The sequence below is a fragment of the Podarcis melisellensis genome, assembly GCF_964234715.1.
Source record: "Podarcis melisellensis genome assembly, chromosome: 7".
NCBI lineage: Eukaryota > Metazoa > Chordata > Lepidosauria > Squamata > Lacertidae > Podarcis > Podarcis melisellensis.
In genome coordinates, this window is record NC_138539.1 from 35,893,809 (window position 1) to 35,916,433 (window position 22,625).

The 22,625-nt window shown below is 38.3% G+C and overlaps 1 protein-coding gene across 8 annotated transcripts in view; it reads right to left on the reverse strand.

Moving 5' to 3' along the window:
- CHD7 (chromodomain helicase DNA binding protein 7) overlaps positions 1-22,625 on the reverse strand; it is a 143,020-nt gene that overhangs the window by 20,968 nt on the left and 99,427 nt on the right. For all 8 annotated transcript variants that reach the window (XM_081917498.1, XM_081917500.1, XM_081917493.1 and 5 more), the window contains 15 exons: positions 19,366-19,449; positions 18,170-18,307; positions 17,953-18,074; positions 17,239-17,482; positions 16,247-16,423; positions 15,399-15,542; positions 12,844-13,099; positions 6,940-7,150; positions 5,861-6,056; positions 5,494-5,661; positions 4,859-5,038; positions 3,205-3,315; positions 2,911-3,116; positions 2,208-2,407; positions 1,034-1,193 (listed from right to left, as the gene is read on the reverse strand). In XM_081917498.1, the coding sequence (XP_081773624.1) occupies positions 1,034-1,193; positions 2,208-2,407; positions 2,911-3,116; positions 3,205-3,315; positions 4,859-5,038; positions 5,494-5,661; positions 5,861-6,056; positions 6,940-7,150; positions 12,844-13,099; positions 15,399-15,542; positions 16,247-16,423; positions 17,239-17,482; positions 17,953-18,074; positions 18,170-18,307; positions 19,366-19,449 (2,597 nt within the window). The remainder of the gene's footprint in view (positions 1-1,033; positions 1,194-2,207; positions 2,408-2,910; positions 3,117-3,204; positions 3,316-4,858; positions 5,039-5,493; positions 5,662-5,860; positions 6,057-6,939; positions 7,151-12,843; positions 13,100-15,398; positions 15,543-16,246; positions 16,424-17,238; positions 17,483-17,952; positions 18,075-18,169; positions 18,308-19,365; positions 19,450-22,625) is intronic.

The window sequence follows — 22,625 nt, forward strand, 5'->3', positions numbered from 1 at the left end:
AGTTTTCTGCATAACTCTAAACTATATTGTTTTACACTTACAGAAATAATATTTACAAAATGTGAGATTGGAATGATTTTAATCTGTAGTTTAGATCTTCATATACTGTAATGCAACAAGAGGATAGGACACCAAGTCTATACAGCAAGACACACATTTGAACAGGCACTGAATGCTACAAGTGGATTTTATGGAAGTTGCTTAAATTGTATACAGTGGGTTTGTTATGAACTCATCATCAGGTTGTTAAGTGAAATGTTTTCTTTGCTCAAGACAACAAATCCTTATAAAAGTTTCAGCTTGATCCCACTCATATTTACTTTAAATTTCTATTGATTTCAATAACACTCATTTCCAAGTAAGATTACAACCTATATCTGTTCTCTCCCCAAAACACCCACACGACACTTTGCATCGCTTGATACTTTCTTTGAGTAGCATGATAGGATTAATGTCATACACATGGTACACGAGCAGCAGTAAGCTCCAATGAATTTACAACCCCCCGTTTTTACATATCAGTATCATTCATAAGAATACCATAAATCAATCTGGTATACTTGTGAAAGCATCTTACCAAGTATTTAAATAAACAGAGAAAGCAAGAGGAAAGGTATCAATTTATACAGATAAATTTGTAGAGAAATCATTTTGGCTCTTTACCCTGGTTTTTGACACCTGGGGTGTTTTTTTTTCTAGGACCAATCTTATTCACAATAGGGTGAAGTGCAAGCAATAAATGATTATCATGATGGTGATAACAGATGCAAGGAACATTTTTGCCATGACAGTTACCAACACTTCCTTGTGATAAAATAAAAACTGCATCCTTAGAAGGCTTGATTAAAACTAATCACTCAGAGAAAGCTTGTTAACAGCCAAGTCAACTTTGGAGCTGATTAGTGATATACCACAGATTAAATGCAATAGCCACAGCAATCTATAGGGTCTTTGCATGGTACTAAGATATGGATACTGAGAAAACATCAAAGTCTAGGTCATTGGGTAAAAGCAAGGAAATTAAAAAACTTACTTATTACAGTGATGTTTGAGGTGTTTCTTATAGCTGTCCTCCTGAAATAAGGCATCTGGGTTACAACTTGCAAGCCAGTCAGCGTTCTGCAGCACAGGTTGTGCACTCTGGGCTTTCACTTTTTTACCTTTTCTTCCCCTGGGCACTGGAGCAGACAAGCCTAAGAAACACACACATGCATGATTTTTCAACAGAAAGCATTAGCACTGATTCTATGTCAAAGGGGGACACCCATCTGTGAAATCACTTTCATATAGCTCTTCTTTCAGCGTTCACTCCTGACAAACTGCAAAGTGTGCACAGAGTGACATGTGGAAAGCTAATTCTCATTCACTATTGCATTACTGTCCGTGAGACTACAATCAGGGTTGCAGGTGCAGGAAGATATGGCAGAAACAAAGAAAAGTACAGAATGTAGTACTTGTGGCACAATTCAATATCCTAATAGTCTCAGCTTTTATTTTCAATCCTGTTGTGCTATAAAGGCGACCCCAGTAGCTCTTTTAAATATTTGTTAAACCCTTTTTAAAAGAAAAAAGGGGGGGGGGGGACTGGAACCAATTTAGTTGCCTTGTGATGTTAGCCATCACTCCTGCCCTTTCAGGGTTCACTCTCTTCAAAAAAATATGCTTAACTTTCCAAGTTGTTAGCAGTCCAATTTACCCTTATTGAAATGAGTCAGAAATGAAACTGCTAAACACCTAAGTCAGCTAACTAGGGTCCACTTCTTCCACAACAACTTCTCAAAATGGGGGGGGGGGTGGTAAAAAAAATGCCACCATCATAAATTTGGTTTTAATTTGTACCAATTCAAGAGCACTGTGAATTTTTTTTTTGGGGGGGGGAACAACTTTTGTACATTCATGCACCCCCCAAAGCATTATAAGAAAGGACTGCATGGATCTGTTGGTTGCCTGGAACAAATGTTACAACAGGGAGTTTATTCTGGTTTTCCCATCTCAAAGTCAACACCAAGCCACCGCACCAAATATGGTGATTAAGTTGTTATGGCACCACAAATTCCAGCATGCCTGACTACTGGCCATGCTGGCCGAGGCTGATGGGAGCTAGAATCCAAGATCTAGGGAGCCACAAGTTCCCCATCCCAGCCTTAGAACGCTGTGCTAGGCATGCTACAGAGTTTGATACAAAAGAAAAATGTGCTTAAGCATACCAGAATGGTTAACCAAGGCTCGTGTTTGTCCATCTGCAGTGGGAGTGATTAGATCCCAGACAAAACTTTTGATGTTTTCATCCCCTTTGTAATGATTGAGACAATACACAAGGATTGTTCGGCAGATGGTTTCCACATCTTGTTCTGTTAGTTGGCGTTTATAGCGCCCATGTGAGAGGATATCAGTCCATCGTCCCCAACTACAAGAAAAATAGAAAGCGCACATACCTAGAACTGGATTTCACATTTTGACATTAGCTCCCAAATGATAGCTAGAATGGGGCTTCTGGTGTTAGCATTAAATACATTTTGAATTTGCAGGTCACATCAGGGAATCCAGTTTCTAGCACCAAGGACTTAAGAATATTTATTTTACTGAGCAGGCAGCAAGTTCACTGCTCATAAAAGCCACAATTTAACTATACTGGAAATAATAAAATACACATGTTTAATGCCAATAGCCCTTATAGGCTCAGAGCAGGAAAATCTATTCAGGAAATTCTATTCCAGAGCTGTTTCTGCAGTCTTGAGATTTGGGGATCAATTTGAGCTTGATCCTGTAATCCTTTATTTGTAATAACTGTATACAACTTTATAGGAGCAAAGTTTAGACAGAGGCTCTTAATCTCACCTTAATGGTAGTTCATTAAGGCGGTCTGGCTAAATTTACGGCAGTAAGTCATTTGAGGCTCGTTTTACTTACCCATAAACCAACAGATTCTTTTCCACCCTAAAGCATTCACTTCGTGCATAACCCTGAGATTTGTCCTGTGGTCTACGGGGTTTTATACTGGGTTTTTCTTCAGAATCACTTTCCAGATCAGAAAATTCCATCAGTTCATCTTCTTTCACTGCACTGTATAGTCTAGTTTGCTTTCTTACCCTTGGTGTATCAATAACTAGGTTGTTCTATAATTAAAAAAGAGATGTTTTGTTTGTTTTTTTAAAAAATAACATTATAGTGATCTAAAAGTATTTAATGGTTTCATTCTCTCACCCTTCCATTTAAGGCATCAATGTCAAGCTCAGCTTTTTTTGCCCACTTCTGCCAGAAGTTAGGATCATCCAGTGAAATGTCTGTTCTGTTACCAGATGCAACAAAACTAGCCTAAAATACAACAATTATCTCCAATCAATATTCAAAGATATATATTAACAAAAATAAATAAATAAATATGCATTTATTCACCTTGATATTTTTTTATGGTATAACAATGTAAGTACAGTGGACCCTCGAGTTACGTGCCGCTCTGGATATGTAACTTGCGGTTGCGAACGCGGCAAACCCAGAAGTGTATATTTCTGGGTTTTGCCGCCCGCGCACGTGCAGAAGTGCTCTGCGTGCCACACGCATGCGCAGAAGCGGCACCTCCAGTTACGGACTTTTCAGGTTAAGTACGAACCTCCGGAACGAATTTAATTCGTATCCAGAGGGTCCACTGTAAAAGACCTATAAAAATAAAGGCAGTCAAGTTGTGTTTATAAGGAAAAACTCCCCCTAAAATCCATACTTGAGCAATACCTGTGTTAGAACCAACCAAAACGTCACAAAACAATGAGCAACCTTTTGACTTCTCTACAGCTCTGTGAAGCTCGATATGTGTGGGGGGTGGGAATAAAATCAACTGTTTGGATGTTGCAGCCATGAGGCCTGCATTTTGAATAAAAGTCTGCTAGGTGCTGCAGGTATCAAGTTATAAATTAAGCAATGGTTGGGCCCCTTTTTTGACAACAAAGTCAGGTACTCTGATGGGCTACCTGCAGCACCTGCAGGTGCTTGAGACTGTAAATAACTAAGTCTCTGAATGTTGGGTAGATATGCTTTCTCTTAAAATGTAAAATTCCCTTTGGAAAAAAAGACCTGTTCTATTCTCAGTGACAGGGCAAAGATCTTTTGCAGAGCAGCAAAAACTGAAGAGGGGGTTGGATGACTGCTTTGATATGTGCATGTGCATGCTTATCTGTGTGCACACATGTGCATTTTACTCCAAAGGGTTGTAGCCTTCTCTATAAACCATTGATGGAGACACATTTGAAGCCTCCATGAATTGCTACTGCTTATCTGTACACAGAACTTTGCAATAAGGGTCTGCAAGCTCTAGGCCCATCTCCACTTTCCATCTAGTTTTAAGATGCAACAGACTACACTCCTGTCTGCAACTACCATCAATGCACACTGCTGATACGCCATGAAGAATGGGGTTAAGTGCTCCAATAACCAAAACACACATTCTCTACGGCCATTTGTGTCAGCTTTAGATCTGAAATCTAAACTGCTTTGAAATCTGTAAACTGCTTTGAAATTTATCTATTTTTACATCTAAGTGGTATATAATTTTTTTTAAAGAAAGTAAGAGAAGAATTAGTCTGTCACGACCTTTTTATGTTCTTTTGAAATTTTCAAACTGTCTTCTGTGGGGCTCACAGACATACAAAGAGCATGATTCTGAGGCTGCATTTGTGTCAACACACACTTGTGCAGGACTAAGGAAAATTTTGGAATATATTTTGGCATAGTGACTCCTTAGGTCCTGCTTGCCTTGTGGGATATAAGGGTCTTAAGCTATAAGGAGGCACACCAAGAGACAAAAGATCACTCAATGTACGTTTCCATTTATACAAAAAACAACCCCATAAATGTTAATGCTCACCTTTGCAAATGTAGAGCCTTTGCCCTCAGACTCAATAGTGATTGTGTGTGTTCGCCTCAAAAGAATCTGATCTATATCCTCCTCGCAGAATTTGGAACCTTCATCCTCTTCGTCCATTAGAGCACCATACGCGCCTTTCCTCAAAAGATCTTCTATCTCTTTTTTAGATAGTTGCTGTACCTGTAATATGTGTGCAAAAGAAATAGCTCTTGTTAAAATTATGTTAAACAGTTTACAATCAGCTTTCTCCACCAAAAAAGGGGGGGAAATGTTACTAAATTCAAAGAAAAGACTTCTAACAGTCTTCTTTTGGGATGGGGAGACAAAAGTAGAACACAGTTTAGGAGGAATATTGAAGCTCTGCCTGCCACGATCCCAGTAATAATCAGCCCTCCCAACGGATGCTTTTCACATTTTTTTAAAAAAGTACATTAAATGTAAAAATACATCATGTCTAGTTTTTTTATTTCATAAAATTTATATTCTGCTTAATTGTTAGAAAAAACCTCAAAGCGGTTTACAAAAATAATAAAAGCTATGTGCACAACTCAAGCTCTTCGATGAAACTAGAATATATGGAAAGTACACTGCAAATTTAAGTGGCTTTTGAATGAATATATGAATACTGTTCTTACCCCATTTGTAGCGTTCTCTCTTCCACTCATGGACTGAAGCACAGCCTTATCAAGACCAAGTTTCAAACTTGCTTTGTCAAACATTTCTCTTTCATAAGAATTTCTTGTTATCAACCTGTAGATTTTCACTGACTTGCTCTGTCCTATCCTGTGACATCGAGCTTGAGCCTGGAAAAATATGGAATGGTTACCATGTTTCAGTTTGTAGAAAAGCAGCATGTATAAGCCTTAGAACAATTCTTAATTCAAATAAAATCTTAAAAGAAACTATTTTTGTATATTGCAAATTTATAATATTTCTCAAGAGACTACTCCTTTCTAGACAGCAGTAAGATAAAAGGTTGTCAGTTGACACTTTCAATAATACCTGAAGATCATTTTGAGGGTTCCAGTCTGAATCAAAGATGATGCAGGTATCAGCGGCAGTAAGATTAATGCCCAACCCCCCAGCTCTTGTACACAATAGAAAAACAAATCTGTCAGAATCAGGTCTGGAAAACCTGTCAATAGCTGCTTGACGTAGGTTGCCTCTTACTCTTCCATCAATTCGCTCATATGGATACCTAGGAAAAAGAGCAGTACTGTATTACAAGCAGAACCTAAAAACAAGGCGAGTATCTATGCAAATAATTTAGGGGGGGAAATCAACATTATGTACTTAAACAAGTACAATATTTATAGTTGTGCTCCTCACCCCATAACTTTTAAATCTTGCTGCCCCAGTTGCAACAAAACATGTCTCTCTCGTATCAGTCTCTACAGTCACAGCAGTCTGTAACTCTCCAATAGTTTGACTTCACCCCTGAAGGCACCCTCTTTTCCTGTCTTCTGAGACAGATGAGTGCCAACCAGCCCAGACTCAAATGGTTGAGTGTAAAGGGAAGCAAATATAAAGAGGAGATAGAATTCACTCCCATTTTCTGCCTTTAGCAAATGTTTCCCATGTTTTCAAACTTGATTTCAAAATCACATTGACAATAATCTTGCATTTTCCTGAAAACATGGGGAGTGCAAGTTAACAAAATAACTTTGTTATGAAAATAATCAAGCTATTGATTTCTTGCTCTGTTTTAATATTTCAGCCTGCATTAAGAGGCAGCAGAAGAATAAAGGTACAGAATATTTTTGTATTAGCTTGGTTAGCTTGTGAGTAATATTTACTACAGAATATGTATTTAGTAGAAAACACATTTTTATCCTATTCATAATGTGAACCAGTTATTCTAAAAGTGTTGTCAAGCCTAACCATGAATATAATGGTGGTCTGTTATGATTGTGAGTGAAAGGTTACAACCAACAGAACAATTATTGCTATACTTATCCACTTTCCCATTTCATGATGTTAAGCGCCTGTTTCATTGTTTCCATATTTTGCAATACAGGTTAAATACTTGATAGCACGTTGAATAACTGCTATTTCCTAGAATTGGATTATATTTTTCTCACCGTCTTTGAATGAGGTAGTCTTCCAGTATGTCCAAGCAGCGCACCATCTGGGAAAAGATAAGCACCCTGTGGCCACCAGCCTTCAGTTTTGGCAGCAACTTGTCAATCAGTACTAGCTTGCCAGCAGCCTGGATCATTGCCTGGAGCTGAAAATCTGGAGAGTCAGGATTGTGTGTTTCTTTAAACTCTTCCAAAATTTTCTCTTCAGCACCTGCAGAGATTGGACAGCAATATGTGAATACTCTAAAGGTTTTATTAATAAAACTACGAGCCTGTTTCCAGCTCCCTATACAATGTCTATGGATTTTATAAGTGAAGAAATATTTACATAGCTGCATTTGCTTAGCTAAAAATAACATGGAAAATATGGAAGCACAAATGAACAATGAACCCAAAAGCTTCCAGCAAACAAGTTTCACAACAACAAAGAGGTGCCAAGCCAGAAGTCATAACAAATTAGGGGGCAAGGAGTGATTGAATAATTAATTAGTAAATTGAGGATATAAAGACAATATCTAACAGCTAGGTTGAAAGACGTAATGGCAAAGCCAATCCTTTTTCCAAAAGGGTCTTAGAAACCTATCAGTATTAACAGTCAAAGTGCTATAGTAATAGTTCATTACAGTAGCAGTATTCTGATGATAAACACATTCTAATTTAAATGTCCCAAATTTTTACAAGGCAAAGATTGGTGTGAGGCAAAATGGACACTTGTTAGCTTACAAAGTGAGGAACAAGCCATGTACATAAATTTGGTGTGCTTGGGTATTAGGGGGTCCCAACAAAAACACTTATGACCCCTTCCAAAGGGACATTTATTAAAAAATTTCAGGGGAGACCCCCCAGAAATACTATGCATTCTAATGTTAATGCCAAGTCTTTAGTGGCAGCACTGTCCAATAGCCATGGGTCCACTTTTGGTCCAAACAGGCACTATCACCTTTCCAGCAGGGAGTGCCTAACAGTTGGATCAAGCATGAAGTAACAAAGTAACAACCCATTTCCTGCCCATGTTTCATGTTCATTAGCACTGTAGACAGTTGTGCTGATGTTGCTTCTTCCTATTAAAACACACACTCAGTTTGTATCCTATTTCAATGAAAACACACATGTGGTGTTAACGAAGTTTCTGATCAGTACTTAAAACATTGAAATCAGTCTTATATGAAGTCAGACTATCTGGCTCAACACTGACTGGCAGTGACTCTTCAGGTTTTTAAAGAAGAATCTTTCCCAGCCTTACCTGGAGATGCCAAAGACTGAACCTGGTGCTTTGCATGAATGACAGGTGCTCTATCACTACCTTTCCTTAAGTAGTTACAATCTAACACCTTTTTAAAGCCAGAGTAATACCACCACATTCTACCAACAAAGTACACTGAAGTTTATGACGCACGGTGGCAGCTAGGCCATATTGTGCCTCTAAGGGGAAAGAACTAGTCTCCAGAATTCCTAAAATATTGTTATGGAGGATGCTTTGCCAACCAGTCTTGCCAACTTCAGTAGAGAGGAGATAAGTTAAATAAGTGATTACTTTCAGGTACTCCTACTTAAGACATGCCAGAGACTCTTGCAGTAAAAATGCAGGAAATTATTTCTGTCCCTAACTGTACTGCCGGTTTTAGTATTTACATGTTTCCTTTCCTCAGAGGCATTTAGAATGACAACTGAGTGAGAGATAATGTCTTGCGCTGAACAAGGATTTGAATCTGGGTTTCCAACATACTAGCCACTCACCACTCTGGCTCTGCAGAAGCATATACACACCGGAGGGTTGCTATGACTATCCTGTGCTCTAGCCTGTCTGACTGGTTCAAATCACACACAAATTATAGTAACTTGCTAAGAGTCTAAAACGAAATAAGGCGAACCAACCAAGTATCTTCAGCTATAATTGTCTATATCATGTAAAAAAGACACAGCAAAATCTTCCTCTGATTGTTCCGGTGTCCTCATATGTCTAGAAAGTACTGCCTTGTAAAAAATCAGCTTCACATTGAGCATCTCACACTACTGACTCAATATTTAATTCTGACAATTTTCCAGCCATTAACTTTTATAGCAGGGGTGGCTAACACAGTTGATCAGAAAAGCTTTGCTATGATAGTAACATGCTTCTTTAAGAAACAAAGCAACTGCATATAAATATGTTAATTATCAATCAACAAGATAAACATGAACACACAAACTTATGGAAAGCAAGAATGTGTTACAAGTATGAAACTCCCTCTTCTCTAGTGGAACTGGAGGACTCGCATCTTATTTACATCTGATAAGTAGTAATTAAGACTAAAACATTAGCACAAAGCATGTACAAACATGCATTTCATTTGCAAACATAGCAAGTTATGTGGTGGAAACATAAATATAAAGGACATTTGTGCTATGATCTTTTATTTTGCCACATTTAAGTGTATGTGCGCATCTTCTGACATGGAACACTGACAGGCCTTTTTATCAGCTTAGTTAAATTAACTTTGTCAAAATAAGTTTTAGAAGATCAGCTGCCAACATGTTGTTCCTATTTTCTATTTGGATCTCTCACATACAGTCCTAGTACCACTTGCGCTATTACAACCAATTTTTGAGGTTTTAATGTAACTGGGGGGAAGGTTTAGATACAGAAAACACATCCAAAAAATTGTCCCTCAACAACAAGGTTTTTAAAGCAGGGATAATCCATTTAAATAAGCAACAAACCAAACTCCTTAATATTGAGTTTTAGAGCATTTTAAATGTACAATAACTATAAAACTATTATACCTCAGGTATCCGCAGCCTATGGAGGGATAAAAATATTTTATAACTCAGACAAGGTGTTACTAGCCAGCTGAGCAGCAAGGCAATTTTATTTATTTATTTAATTGCAGAACATTCATATACTGTTTAATGGTAATAAAACTTCAAAGCAGTTTATGAAAAGAATAAAAACAATAAAATGACCAGTTAAAAACAGTAAAAGCAAGTATTTACAACTTTCAAAAATAACTGAAATGAACAATAAGCCAAAAACAGATTAAAACACACAACAGCTTCTACATGTCTGGATAGGGCTGCATTTTTTTTTAAAAAAAAAACTTTTTAGCAGGCACCAAAAAGAGTACAGTAAAGGTGTCTGCCTGACACCAATAGACAGGGAGTTTCAAAGCATAGGTGCTGCCACACTAAAGATCAATTTCTTGTAAGTGCAGAACAAGTATTATGTGGCACCAGCAACAGTGCCAGTTCTGCAGATAGAAGCGGTCGGGTGGGCATTTGTAGGGTAAAATGATCTCACAAGGGACCTGCTCCCAAGTTGTTAAGGGCTTTATATATTTATAGTAACATCTTGAACTTGGCCTGGTTGAAGATCAGCAACTAGTACAGGTCTCTGAGCAGAGGTGTTATATGCTGACAGGGTCTCACTCTTGTCAGCAATCATGTTGCATCGTTCTGCACTAACTATAGCTTTCCGAACAAGCACAAGGGAAGCCCCACACAGAGCACACTGCAGTAATCCAAACTTGAAGTAAGCAATGTCGGAAGTACTGTAGCCAAAATCCTGCACCCCATAAACGGCCCTAGCTGTCATACCAGTGACAGCTGGTAAAGGTGCTTCTAGCCACTGAGGCTACCTGGGCCTCCAGTGACATGTTCCCTCCAGAAGTACCTCCAGGCTGTGAAGGTGCAACTCTATTCAGGGTCCAAGGGGTCCAGAGCTGGTTTCTTTAGAAGCGGCCATGCCACCACCTCTTTCAAGGCAGAAGGGATTATTCACTCACACAGTGAAATATAAGCCACTCTCTGTACCCAACCAGTCAGACCAGATTTCATAAGACAGGAGGGACAGGGGTCAAGAGGGCACATGGTTGAAAACATATTGCTGCCAGCACCTTGTCCACATCAGCTGACTGTATAAACTGAAACCAATCCCACAACACATTATCAATTCTGGCACGGAGTACTTCAACTGGGGCTGCAGGAAGTGCAGAGTCAAGATCACTCTGAAGTGGAGCTACCTCAAAGTGTGTTGCCGGTTGGTCACAGTGGGTCCTCGAATGCTCCAGAGGTTTCTTTCCCACAGTGGGAGTCAGTAAGCTCCAGACTGTCCCAAAAAACTCCACTGGCCAGCTACTAGAGGCTGCAATGCATGCTGAAAAATGAGATTTCTTCGTAGCCTGCACTGCCACATAGTAGGTACGATTATGTGCTCTAACTGGGTTCAGTCAAGCTTCAGAGCGAGACTTATGCCACTTGCGACAGGCTATAAAACTCATACCTCAGGAACCCTCAGCCTACAGAGGGATAAAAAACATTTCATAGCTCAGAGAAAGTGTTTCCTTCCCTCCCCTACAACTCTGATGGAATTAGTAACAGCTGAGCAGCAAGGGTAGCTTGCATATACAGCTCACTTAGGGAGGAATGTGATTAAATGGTATACAGGTTTTTGAAATATTGTTTCTATTATTGTACCATATCAAACTCTTTAAATGGCCAGTGAGCAAGGCAGGAACAAGGATTTAAATCTTTGCTCAAACATATAATTTACTGGGTAGCACTAGGCAGGCAAATAGTAAAATATTGGCTAAAAAAATTAAATAAGGGGTAAAACCAAATCCAAGAGTACGAACAGCATGAAGGCTGAGCATAAGCACAAAACTTCAGTATGCTGGCTAGCCTACCATTTGCCTCCCTTCATTCTAGGTCTGAATGGAGAAAAGGAAATTGGAATCAGGGATGCGACACCCCACCCCTGAATCATGGTAGGTAGTTAATTGGGACTAGACAATAAAAGCACTTTCCACCCCCAGCAAGGGCTATTTAAGCTGCTAAGAGAGTAGTCCCATTTGGGGGTTGTGTGCCTGATGAATGGTTCGTAAGTTAAACACCTTCAAATCCTCTATTCATGGGAAGATTTAAGGATGGCTGCCACATCCTAAACCTGAATGGTCTATGGGGATTTCCCCACTGTTTATTCCATCACCATAACCCTACAATTCTTTGCAACCCCACAAGGTATTTTACACTGCAAAACTGCAGTAAAGAGGAACTGCATTTCCAGTCCATACACAGAATGTGTACTGACTAGGCTTGGTCTTTGCAGCCTCCCCGCCTCAATAGTAATGTCAGTATTTTCCATGCTCTCTGCTAAAGTATGTCTGTTTTTTTCCTATCTATCCTGGGCACAATCCCAGTCTGCTGTCACCCTAACTCTGTTCCCAGTGCAGAATGCAGCTCACTTCTGCAGTAGAAACAGAGAAATTCCACTTAGCATCCTCAATGACTGCAGCCTCTAAGAGGGAGCGCAGCAAAGCAAATATTGAGTTAAGTGTTGCACTTGCTGTGGGAACCTAGCTGGACATCAAAGTGAAATGGGATCCTGACACCTGCAACCACAATACCAATAGGATCGGGATGATAGCCACCGATGGCTAGCTGTGGTAGATTGTTAGCTATGGTGGTGAAGGCTGAATTTTTCCCAGTACTGGAAGGGGAAAGGTGAGTCTCTCAACTGCTACGCTGTTTCTGTCATGACTGAACAGATGGGGTTGTCCTTTTCTCCATCACTGAACATCATGTCACAAAGAAGCCACACAGCATTTCCTAGGACACCACAGTCCTGCCTCAGTGCGGTCATAGTTTCCAATGCATGAGGACGCGCATGTAAATTGCAGTAGATCTAATCAATCTCACATAGCTAGAAATTATTGCTGCTGCCTAGAGCTCTGAGAATTCATTCCTGTCCTATTACCCTTTTAGTGTTTTGAGAGTTAGAGCAGCCTAGGTCCTGATACTTTGGTCTAAAATGCAAAAGGAAAATTTAGCAAAATATATTCAGCTCAACTGAAAAACGCTTTCTAGCTTTTATTCACACATGCCAAACTCCCCTCATTGTTTTCTTATTTTAAAAAAAGTCAGTCCTACCATTGATAAGGTATGGATGATTGCAGCATTTTCTTAATTCCATCATAGTGTTTAAGAGATTAGGTACATTCGCTTGACCACCACCTTTTGACAAAAAAGTGAAATTCTTTTCAAGAATGGCTCTGTAGTATTTCTTCTGAATATTTGTCAGTTCAACTTCAATTATGGTTTCCTCCTTGGGTGCAAGGTTCTTTTCAACATCTTCTTTGAGTCGTCTCAACATCATTGGTTTCAAGATAGCTTGGAGTTTTTGCACCTAGTTAAATAAATGAATGAAGTTTAAAATAATAATCTTGCGTGCTCTTTTATATTTTGGTTCTATCCCCACAGTGTAAATATTCTTTGTGATATCAGAAAGTTGAGACAGTGGGAGCCAGATGGACCACAACATTTATAACTTTTTGTCATATGGCAAGGGAGATGTACTGCTAAAGACAGTGTCCTGTGCTGACACCAATGGCTTCACTATAGGCAGAGGGCAGGGTCAGAATATAAGCAACAACTTTCAAGTATGCTCATGGCCCACCACTTGTTTATAGATTTCCTGCCTGTCTTCCATGATGGAACTCTAGGAACTGTACTGATGTGACCTTGGATAATACACCAATAAATTAAAACGTTATTAGCAACTCCAATACCTTGCACTATTCATAATTTTGGTAAACTTCACTTGTTAATGCCTCCCTCAACTTTTCATATGATACTTAAACTTTGCACTACTTGTTATTAGTTTGATTAATGATTCATCTCCTAACTAAGATTAGAAGACTGGGAGTGTACAGTTGCCTCAAATTATCATCTTCCTTCCTTTCTTTCCTTGTCTATGCAAATTCAGTCACACTTGTTACATATAATTAATAACACTTTTTTCTGTGGTACCCTTTCTTTACATTCTATAATCAATCAGAAACCTATTTGTATGATTTAACATTTAGGTAATTAAGAAAGGAATTTATGGCTCTACAAGTATTTGCAGCAGGAACAGTTGAAATTCTGAAAGGAACACATAAAAACATTCTAGTCAAATGACATTCCTGTATAAATGATTGTGAATCTATGGAAGGTACACTTTATGTATTGTTTAGTCCCCTGTATACAGCCACAAGAAAGATTCCTGGCAGGAATTTTAGCCCCTGGTACGCACTAATTGGCGCAGTGTCACATTTACATGGGTGCTAACTCTGACTAGCTTAAAGGAGGGTTTGCATAACAGTTTCTAGCCTTGCTTTTAAAGGTAACCATTGTGCAGATATAATGCTGTGCTGTTAAACATGATTGCACAGGAAAGATTTTCTAACTTCTAGAGCTTAATTTTATTCTCTCTCTTATGTAAGCATGTTACAGTATGTGGAAGCAAGTTCTATGGATTATAAACAGGTCACAATGTTAGTTATTATGTGCAAATAAACAAGTAAATATGTAATATTATTCTGCATAGGTCTGCATAATTGTTTACTATATTGGAATGTAAGATACTGAAATTGTTAGTATTTATTACAATTTATTAGTCAATTTATCTTGCCCAAGGCAACCCAAAGTGACTTACTAACAAACAAACAAACAAACAAACAAACAAACAAACAAACAAACAAACCATATAGATACATTAAAACAAAGGGTTGGGGAATTAGGTTTGGCATTCCAGTCAATGGACTGTCAAATATTTCACACAGCTAAGAATGCCTCATTGCAGGTGGAAGTTCTTTTTTTCTCTTTTCATTATGGTTTAATTTGTTAGCAAGGTCAGCAGTGAAGTGTGCTTCCCCCTAGTCTTGCAGAGGTCAAGGGCAAATATAGAGCACAGCAAAGCTTTTACTGGCCACCTGCTATAACTGCTGGCACCTCCAGAAAGCAACTGGAAAAGCACTAATCAATGGCAAAGGTCACCTGAATTCAATCTTATTTGATACACGACCCACAGAGTATACCCTCCAGTTGAAGCTGCAACTTGACTACTTGGTCTCCTGTTCTTAGTTCTTAATAAAAACTGGTTCTTGATTTTTAATTTGCTTTGTTTCTATTTAGATTTCAGTTTTTACAACAAGAACAACAACCACTGGTGGATCTTAGTATTCCAAAAAAAAAGCCAAAGAGAAATGTTATGCAGATTGTTCACTTTTATCGAGAATTTCCTTGACATTTTTAAAAGTTGTATTTCTTTTTTCACAAGTTAATTGATTTGTTTTTCGTCTCAGTATCATACTCTGCTTAGATAAGTCATGTTCAACTACTACTTCTTTTCCTCTGGAATGAGTCTCAGGCTCAAGTACTTGAGATTAGCTAAGCATGCTGAGGCATCCTCAGCCTACAAACTGAACATCAGAAATTTAGTCAGCCTTCAGAGGATATTTACCCTCTGGCATGCTTCACTCAGTCCACCACCACTCTGGACCAGTGACTGTTTCAGGGGTTGCCAGGAAGGCTTTGTCCCCCACTGTGTAAGTGATCATGTGGGAGCAGAGAAAATGGTGCTGAAGAAGCTTAAAGCCACACAAGTTTTGCAGTAATCAGCAATTGTTCCATATAGTAAAGTAAATTAATACTGGGCGATTTACCTGTTCTTCAGTTTTCAGATCACCAAACTCTTGCATGAAAGTGGTTTCTGAAGGAAAACGAGTTGGTTCCAAGAAATGAAGCAAGCTGAAGAGCTCCTCAACAGTGTTTTGTAATGGAGTACCTGTAAGAAGCACTTTGTGTTCCTGCAAGAAACAAAGACTCTGAAATAGTCTACAATCCTGAACTCTGAAGCTGCATATTCTTCCAAGATAAGTTTTCTAGTTTCTATCCTAAAATTATTAGGCTGTATTTATGATCTAGTCATATATTTCATATTTTCCAATTCCAGAAGCTTTAATAAAATGCTTTATTTGTGGTAGGCTGTTGGACCAGATGACCTTCAAGGTCTCTTCTAGATTTTATCATTCTGTGTGAATGGTTTAGGTTGTCAGCTGGGTGCTTGTAGCATGGAATGGTAGCTTCAGTTGTGTAGACTTAATAAAATGGAAAAAATAGAAAAAATATTTCTATTCCAGTGAACACACAAATCTGTGACAGGTCTACTCATCTGTCACTGACAGTCATCCACCTCTAAGGTAGTGGTGAAGCTTGAACTAATCACAATATAGGATACCATAGCATATCCATATTGCCTAAATAATGCATTTTTGACCCTTACAAGCTGCAATTTCACAGCATTTTGGAGCTTGAGTGAGCACGGAAAGCTCTTAACACAACATGTTAAATGAAAAAGGATTTTTGTTAATTGATCTCTGCATTTTCATAATTTTATACTGAAAAAGAGAATTGAAGTAAAGCCATCTGAAACATAAACCCACTTTCCCATCGGATTAATGGGATGGTCTGTACAGACATCTCTTGGAGCTTTGAGAGTATTAGTACTCACCAGGTCCATCATCTTGAGCCCTTCCAACAGTTTGCAGTTTCTGTTTTTCAGCCTGTGAGCTTCATCGATTACTACACAGCGCCATGGAATGTTACGGAGCTCAGGACAATCAGTCAAAATCATTTCAAATGTAGTGATGATGGCATGAAATTTGTATGACCCCTTAACTGCACGACCCTAAAAGTACAGAAAGTATTTTATCAGGTTACACAACACTGAAAATGAATCAACCTATTATCTATTATCATCTACCAAAATTACCTATTATCATCTACCAAAATATATTCATGTGTTACTGATGGATGCTTTTTGGTCTTTTGACTAAGCTCAAGTGTAGATGCAAGAGTATGTTATTTAGAATGAACAGAATATGCTGAATGCTGGACCTCAATGGGAAGGGTGGACACTTTCAAAGAATCCGTAAGAACATGGCATAGATAGAATAGGTTTGGAACTAGAGAAGAGACAAGAGACATGAGCTAAAATCTGCAGAAGCAGAAGCAGAAGAGGTATGAGCTTGTTCTAACCACTCCCCTGCTCATGCCTGCCTTCTTCTGGGCTCTCTGTCCTCCTGGCTCACTGCGCCATGTCTGCCTTCTTTGCCAAGTGGCAATTTGAGCTGTTATGTGCAGCACCCAGAGGTGTGGTTCAGAGAGGCTATGGAAAGCGGAGAGGTAGGCACACACATGAGCCTGGAGGCTTGAATATGAGATGTATGGTTAGAGCACCTTTCTGAAGAATGCTACGCTGTTCTTGCTGCCATGCTCCATGGCTGAGCTCATACATGCAACTCTCTGTCCGCCCCGCCCCCCCATCACAAAGTGGGGCAGAGAGAATGGATAATAGAAAGGATGAAATAGGGGGCACAACCAAGGCCTTATACAATAAGGTAGAGGGCTGCCCATGTCTACCTTAAATAATAGAGGATAATGATCCAGAATAAAGTATATAAGAAAGAAGTCATATGTTATTATTAGAGTAGAAACATTTACCTGTGGGTCTTTGAAATACATTTCATACAACTGAATGGTCTTTCGACTGGCTTGACTCCCATGATATACAACAACATTCAACTCTGTCCAGGTACGGAATTCCCTTTCCCAGTTGGGGATTGTGGACAATGGGGCAATAACCAAAAAAGGACCATGGATTCCTTTTAAATATATCTCATAGAGAAATGTAATAGATTGGATCGTCTTTCCCAATCCCATTTCATCTGCTAAAATGCAGTTTCGCCTGGAATAAATAATAATAATAATAATAATAATAATAATAATAATAATAATAATAATAATAATAATAATTTATTATTTATACCACACCCATCTGGCTGAGTTTCCCCAGCCACTCTGGGCGGCTTCCAATCAAGTGTTAAAAACACACACATATATTCCATTATAAAATAAATAATGTTCTGTTCTCAAAAAAATGGAACTCCCATAATGCAACTGCTTTGCTTATTTGAATGTGGAAAGAATACTATTCTTTCAAAATAAGGAAGTTGTTACTATAAAGTATGTTTTTAAAATAATCTCTAGATTTTATACGAGCATGCAAAAGACACACAAATATATTCCATCTCAAAATTTGCTATTTTATATAGCTGGGACATTTAAAATAAACACATTTTAAAATAGCGGTGTATGTTAAACTTCAACAATTAAGCTATTCATTCTCTTCTTTTACAATGAAGTTGTAACACGTACGTGTTGTACCAATTGAAAAGAAGCCAGTTTACTCCTTCCAACTGGTATTCCCTGAGTTTGTTGTTGTTTTTATATTCCCTGGAACTTTCTGACTTCTTCCAGTCATCAGCAGGAGGTCGCTCCTGTTTCAATTACAGCAAAATACATTAGTGATTTACAAAAACCACATTATTATGTTATTTTTAAGTAACATCATCTATTCAGAGCCAAATCTTACCACACGTTCTGTTTCTGGTTGCCTGGACATAAGCTTCTCGAATTCTTCTATTTTAGCTTGGTCTATGTCTTGCTTTAATTCCCATGTGCTGTCTTCATATGGAAGTGAACACCATTTCACCAAATAATGAGTCACAGGCTTTGTTTTTAATTAGGAAACAAAAATGAGATTAAGTGAGAAACAAAGCATAACTATACTGGAACTTTGCAGACCGAATAAGATTTACAATAAGACTTATATTTTTGAAGAAAATCCATACAAATAGTTACAAGATTTCCCCATAAATTTATAAGCAAAAATTTCCCAGGAGGCAACTTACAATAATTAAAATGACAGCTGTTGATTTATGTCACTTTTAAATAAACAGTGATAAAGAAAGGTTAACAGTTCCTTTATAAAACTACTTGCTCTTCTATTTAAAATAACCCACTAGAGTTTCTTTGAAGAGATGCAGCTCAAGGAAAGTGGTTATAAAGGAATAACAAAATATTTAGTTCATTGCCCAAAGCCTCCTTAACTGGCATCTACATACCATGATGATGAAACTGACATTTATTTTAACAATTACTTGGCTACCATATAATGCAGGACTTGAAGAAATGCTTGCATTGATTAACAAACGAGAACAACACTAAAAAGGAAAATTAGGGCTATTTCTAAATTTGAGAATATTTGGTACTTTAATATATTGCCACATGTAGTTCACTAGCAAAATGAGATTCACCTTGTCAAACTTAATTTTTATAAGCTAAAGAGCAAAAATATTCAAGTAAGACATGCAATACTATTATTGCAAAAAAAGGTAATTATGAAATCCTATAACTAGAAAGATCAGTGCCATGAGACGGAAAAAACAGTGCTCAGATTGAAACAGTCTTCCTCTGTTTCTTGTCCCCATAAAACATATATTCTGCTTTCTCTCTAGGCATATTCTTATCACCACTATTAAATGTAATATAAATAAGTAGGTAAGGCAATGTTTTGACTAGCAAAGAAACGGATGTTTTCAAGCTGAATGCTTCTCTATAATTTAGACTTCTATACCTATACACTAACAAAACCCATTAAGTATATCAATCTCTGTGACCAACATGGCAACATCTATCAACTACAAGCTAAACTAAAGCATGTCATCTTGCTAATATTAGTTCTACAGAGCTACTTCATAAATACACACTTCTGTCAGGTTCCCTTACCTCTCCATTATCATCCTTGCTATGTGAAATATCCAGTATTCGATCAACTTCAACATAATCGGGATTAAAAAGTTCATCGTCTATCTGTTTAAGAGGGAAAAGCATAAATAGAATATCAGAAATTTCTATTAGCAAATATTCTCAGAAAACAAAAAAAAAAAAAAATGGGGGCCACAGTAATACGTAATGTATATTTGACAAATGTCAACATGTTAATTGAAATGCAACAATTCAGTAAGATTGCTCCCCATGAGGGAATCAGACTTCTCAGACTTTGTTAACTGGGCCTCTTAATTACTGTGTGAAACCTTTTACTGTGAGAGAATGTTTAAGAATATTTTAAATGAAGTGTGAAATTACAATTCACTAATGAGCAATCGAAAAGGCTTATAGCATGCAATGCATTTGGAATTCTTGAAGATTGCAGCTTGCAGTAAAAAAACCAAAAAAACTAGAGCCATGTATGCTAAGTGACATAAAAACGCAAGTACAGAAGTTGCATAATTGCTGTATAAAATAGATTATTATTCCTGAACAAGTAAATAAAAAGACCACTGCAGAATTCTCACTCTTTTCTCCTTCTCTATCTTATCAGTAAGCTTCCTATTTATGATGTGTGCTCAAGTATTCCCTGAGAGCTGGTGTACTGTGGTGTCTAAGAGTGTGGGCCACGAAGCCCCTGGTCCAATTCTCACTTCACCTCAAAATACACTATTTAACCTAAGCAATTCTCATCTGCAACATGGGAATATAATATTGACCTAAGATACATGGCTAAGGATTACTGAAATACATGCATGGTTCTTCTGGATAAGCATGTCATGGCTCCATAGTAACACTGGTATTGCACAAATAACTGGCCTGGAACCAGTAGTTGTAGTTGTTGGTAGTATTTATATGACACAAGCATCATTGTGAGAATTGCTGTCTCCCCCAAAAAGAGATTCTACCTATTCCTTGCCCATCAGAACTAGTTGGAGGCTCTGTCTTCAGATGAAAAGAACCAGGTGTCTTTGAGGTCTTTGGGGAATTTGCCCACTAGCTTTGGGCAGCTACCCTGACAGCTAGCCTGTCTCATCTGTGGTTTTGTCTCTCAACACATCCTCTCCTCCCTCCACTTCTTCACTATGCTGCTTTACAGGGGACCCAAGGTGCATGAAACAGAGAGGCCTAGAGTACAGATGCTCTTGATTCATGCCAAATATGAAAAATTATGGCCTAGATCCCTTTTAAAGGATTATATCACTACAGTTGAGAAGAAATCCCCTTTTTCTCAGCTGCCAGTGCCTCTGCAAAGTTCTATCCAGCTGAGCTATTTTGGATGGTGAATGGCCTTTTAAATCTGGACTGTCTCCACCAAAAATTTAATCAGTCCACTGTGGTGAATTTGCTAGCTACTTGTGGAGAAAATTGCATGATTTCAGCATGGCTCAAGGGTCACAACTAACAAAATCAGGCACTATCTGAACCTGTTTATTTCAATCAATTTCATCTTTCTTGCCCAGTCGTGAAAAGGGTGCACTTTTCTGGGCTATCAATAAGTAGGACGTAAGTCTGTTTTGATGTGTCAAAGCTAGTTAGGAGAATATGCACCTCTTTCAGGCAGGGAAAGATGTCATATTAAACTTGTATTGTACTGGTTGCACTGGTTGCCACTGCATATCAAGTCCCAATTTAAAGTGACAATGACGCTCCCCCCTTTTAGAAAATGAATGAAAGGTGGTGACCTTTAAAGCCCTGAGTGCAGAAATGATACGGGGGGAAATATTCACCAGTAGGAGCATCTGACATGGAACTTTGGATCCAACTCTATATAAAAAATACTATGCATTATTATTAGTTATAGTAATTTGTTTATATGATGGTTTTTAACTGTTTTGATTCTAAAATGTATCCACTCTGCTTGTTTATTAACGTTTCTCACACAGTTTAAAAGCATGAAATGTAGATGACACATTTCCAAACACCACACTCGCATGTCATATCTGAATAATTACCCACAATTTACAATACATAATATGAGAAAGAAAAGAATAAAAAATAAAACCTCTTTGTTTAAATAGGTAAAATTAAGGGGATTGCCAATTTGGGGCCTACCAAAGCCCACCTGGTGTCACTGAGACAACCTGTTACACCTTGCCCCCCTTTTGAGTGCAATTTGGCTTGAAAAATGTTATCTAAGAAAAGCCTTTTTTTCAAGACTAACTGTGGTACAGAGACCAATTTCAGGAGTGGCCACAGCTGGAGAAGGGCTTACTCTGCTCCTCAGCCTTGATCCACTGCATTGCAATTAGGCTTGAAAGAAGCCTTGTACTGGCTACCATATTAGGTTTAATTTCAACAGGGAGGGTTAATTTCAAGGTATGTCAGAAGGAAAGAGAAGCGTTAACCCTCCCCAGCTGTGACTGTACCATCTCCCAACCAAAAATTCCCTGCACTGCAATTAAGCCTCTAAGAAGTGTCCTATTGGTTACAGTAGAAGGCTTCTTCCAAGCCTAATTGCAATAAGGGAAGAACTGTTTTCAAGCCTAATGGGTGGCAGCGGAGATCTTCATGGAGAGTGCAGCTGCGAAGAAAGCATTAACTCCTCATCAGTTGCTTTCATACCACTCTACTCTCATTACAGGCCAAAAGACTTTCTTCAAACCTAATGCGGGGTGGGGCGGATAAGTGTGTGTGCTTGGTTGCAGTGTGGGATGAGTGATGCCTACAACAAATTTGCATGGGTCCAGAAAGTTGGCAATGCATGGGGTAAATGATTCCATGGTGCAGATGAAACAATGGTTAAGAAGCTCAGAGCAGAGTGGGGTTATATATACCCTTAGCCCCTCTTCCTCTAACTATGGTTAATAGCAACCAGTGTCTCATTTAATGAGGATCTGAAGCGTGGGTTGCAAACCCTCATACTTAGTGCAGATGTAACTTTAAGCTATCAGAAGGGTAGGCAAAATTAATACACAAGAGAGAAAGGCCAGAAGATAACCCAGATGAAACTAATTTACACAACGCAAAATGTGAATCTGGCAAAAGCCATAGCTATAATACCGCAAGTTTGTAATTATCTGTATGAGAACCTTAACATTCCAACATTTCCATCTCTAAGTTGATGCTGTTCTCTTAATTTGTACAGAGATTAATAACTAAAAGCAAATATAAACCCTAGGTCAAAACACCGCTGTAACCATTAAAACATTATAACCACAATAGCACAAACATTTCTGGAAATGAACAAGCAGCATCCTGTTTACTGAAGTATGCCG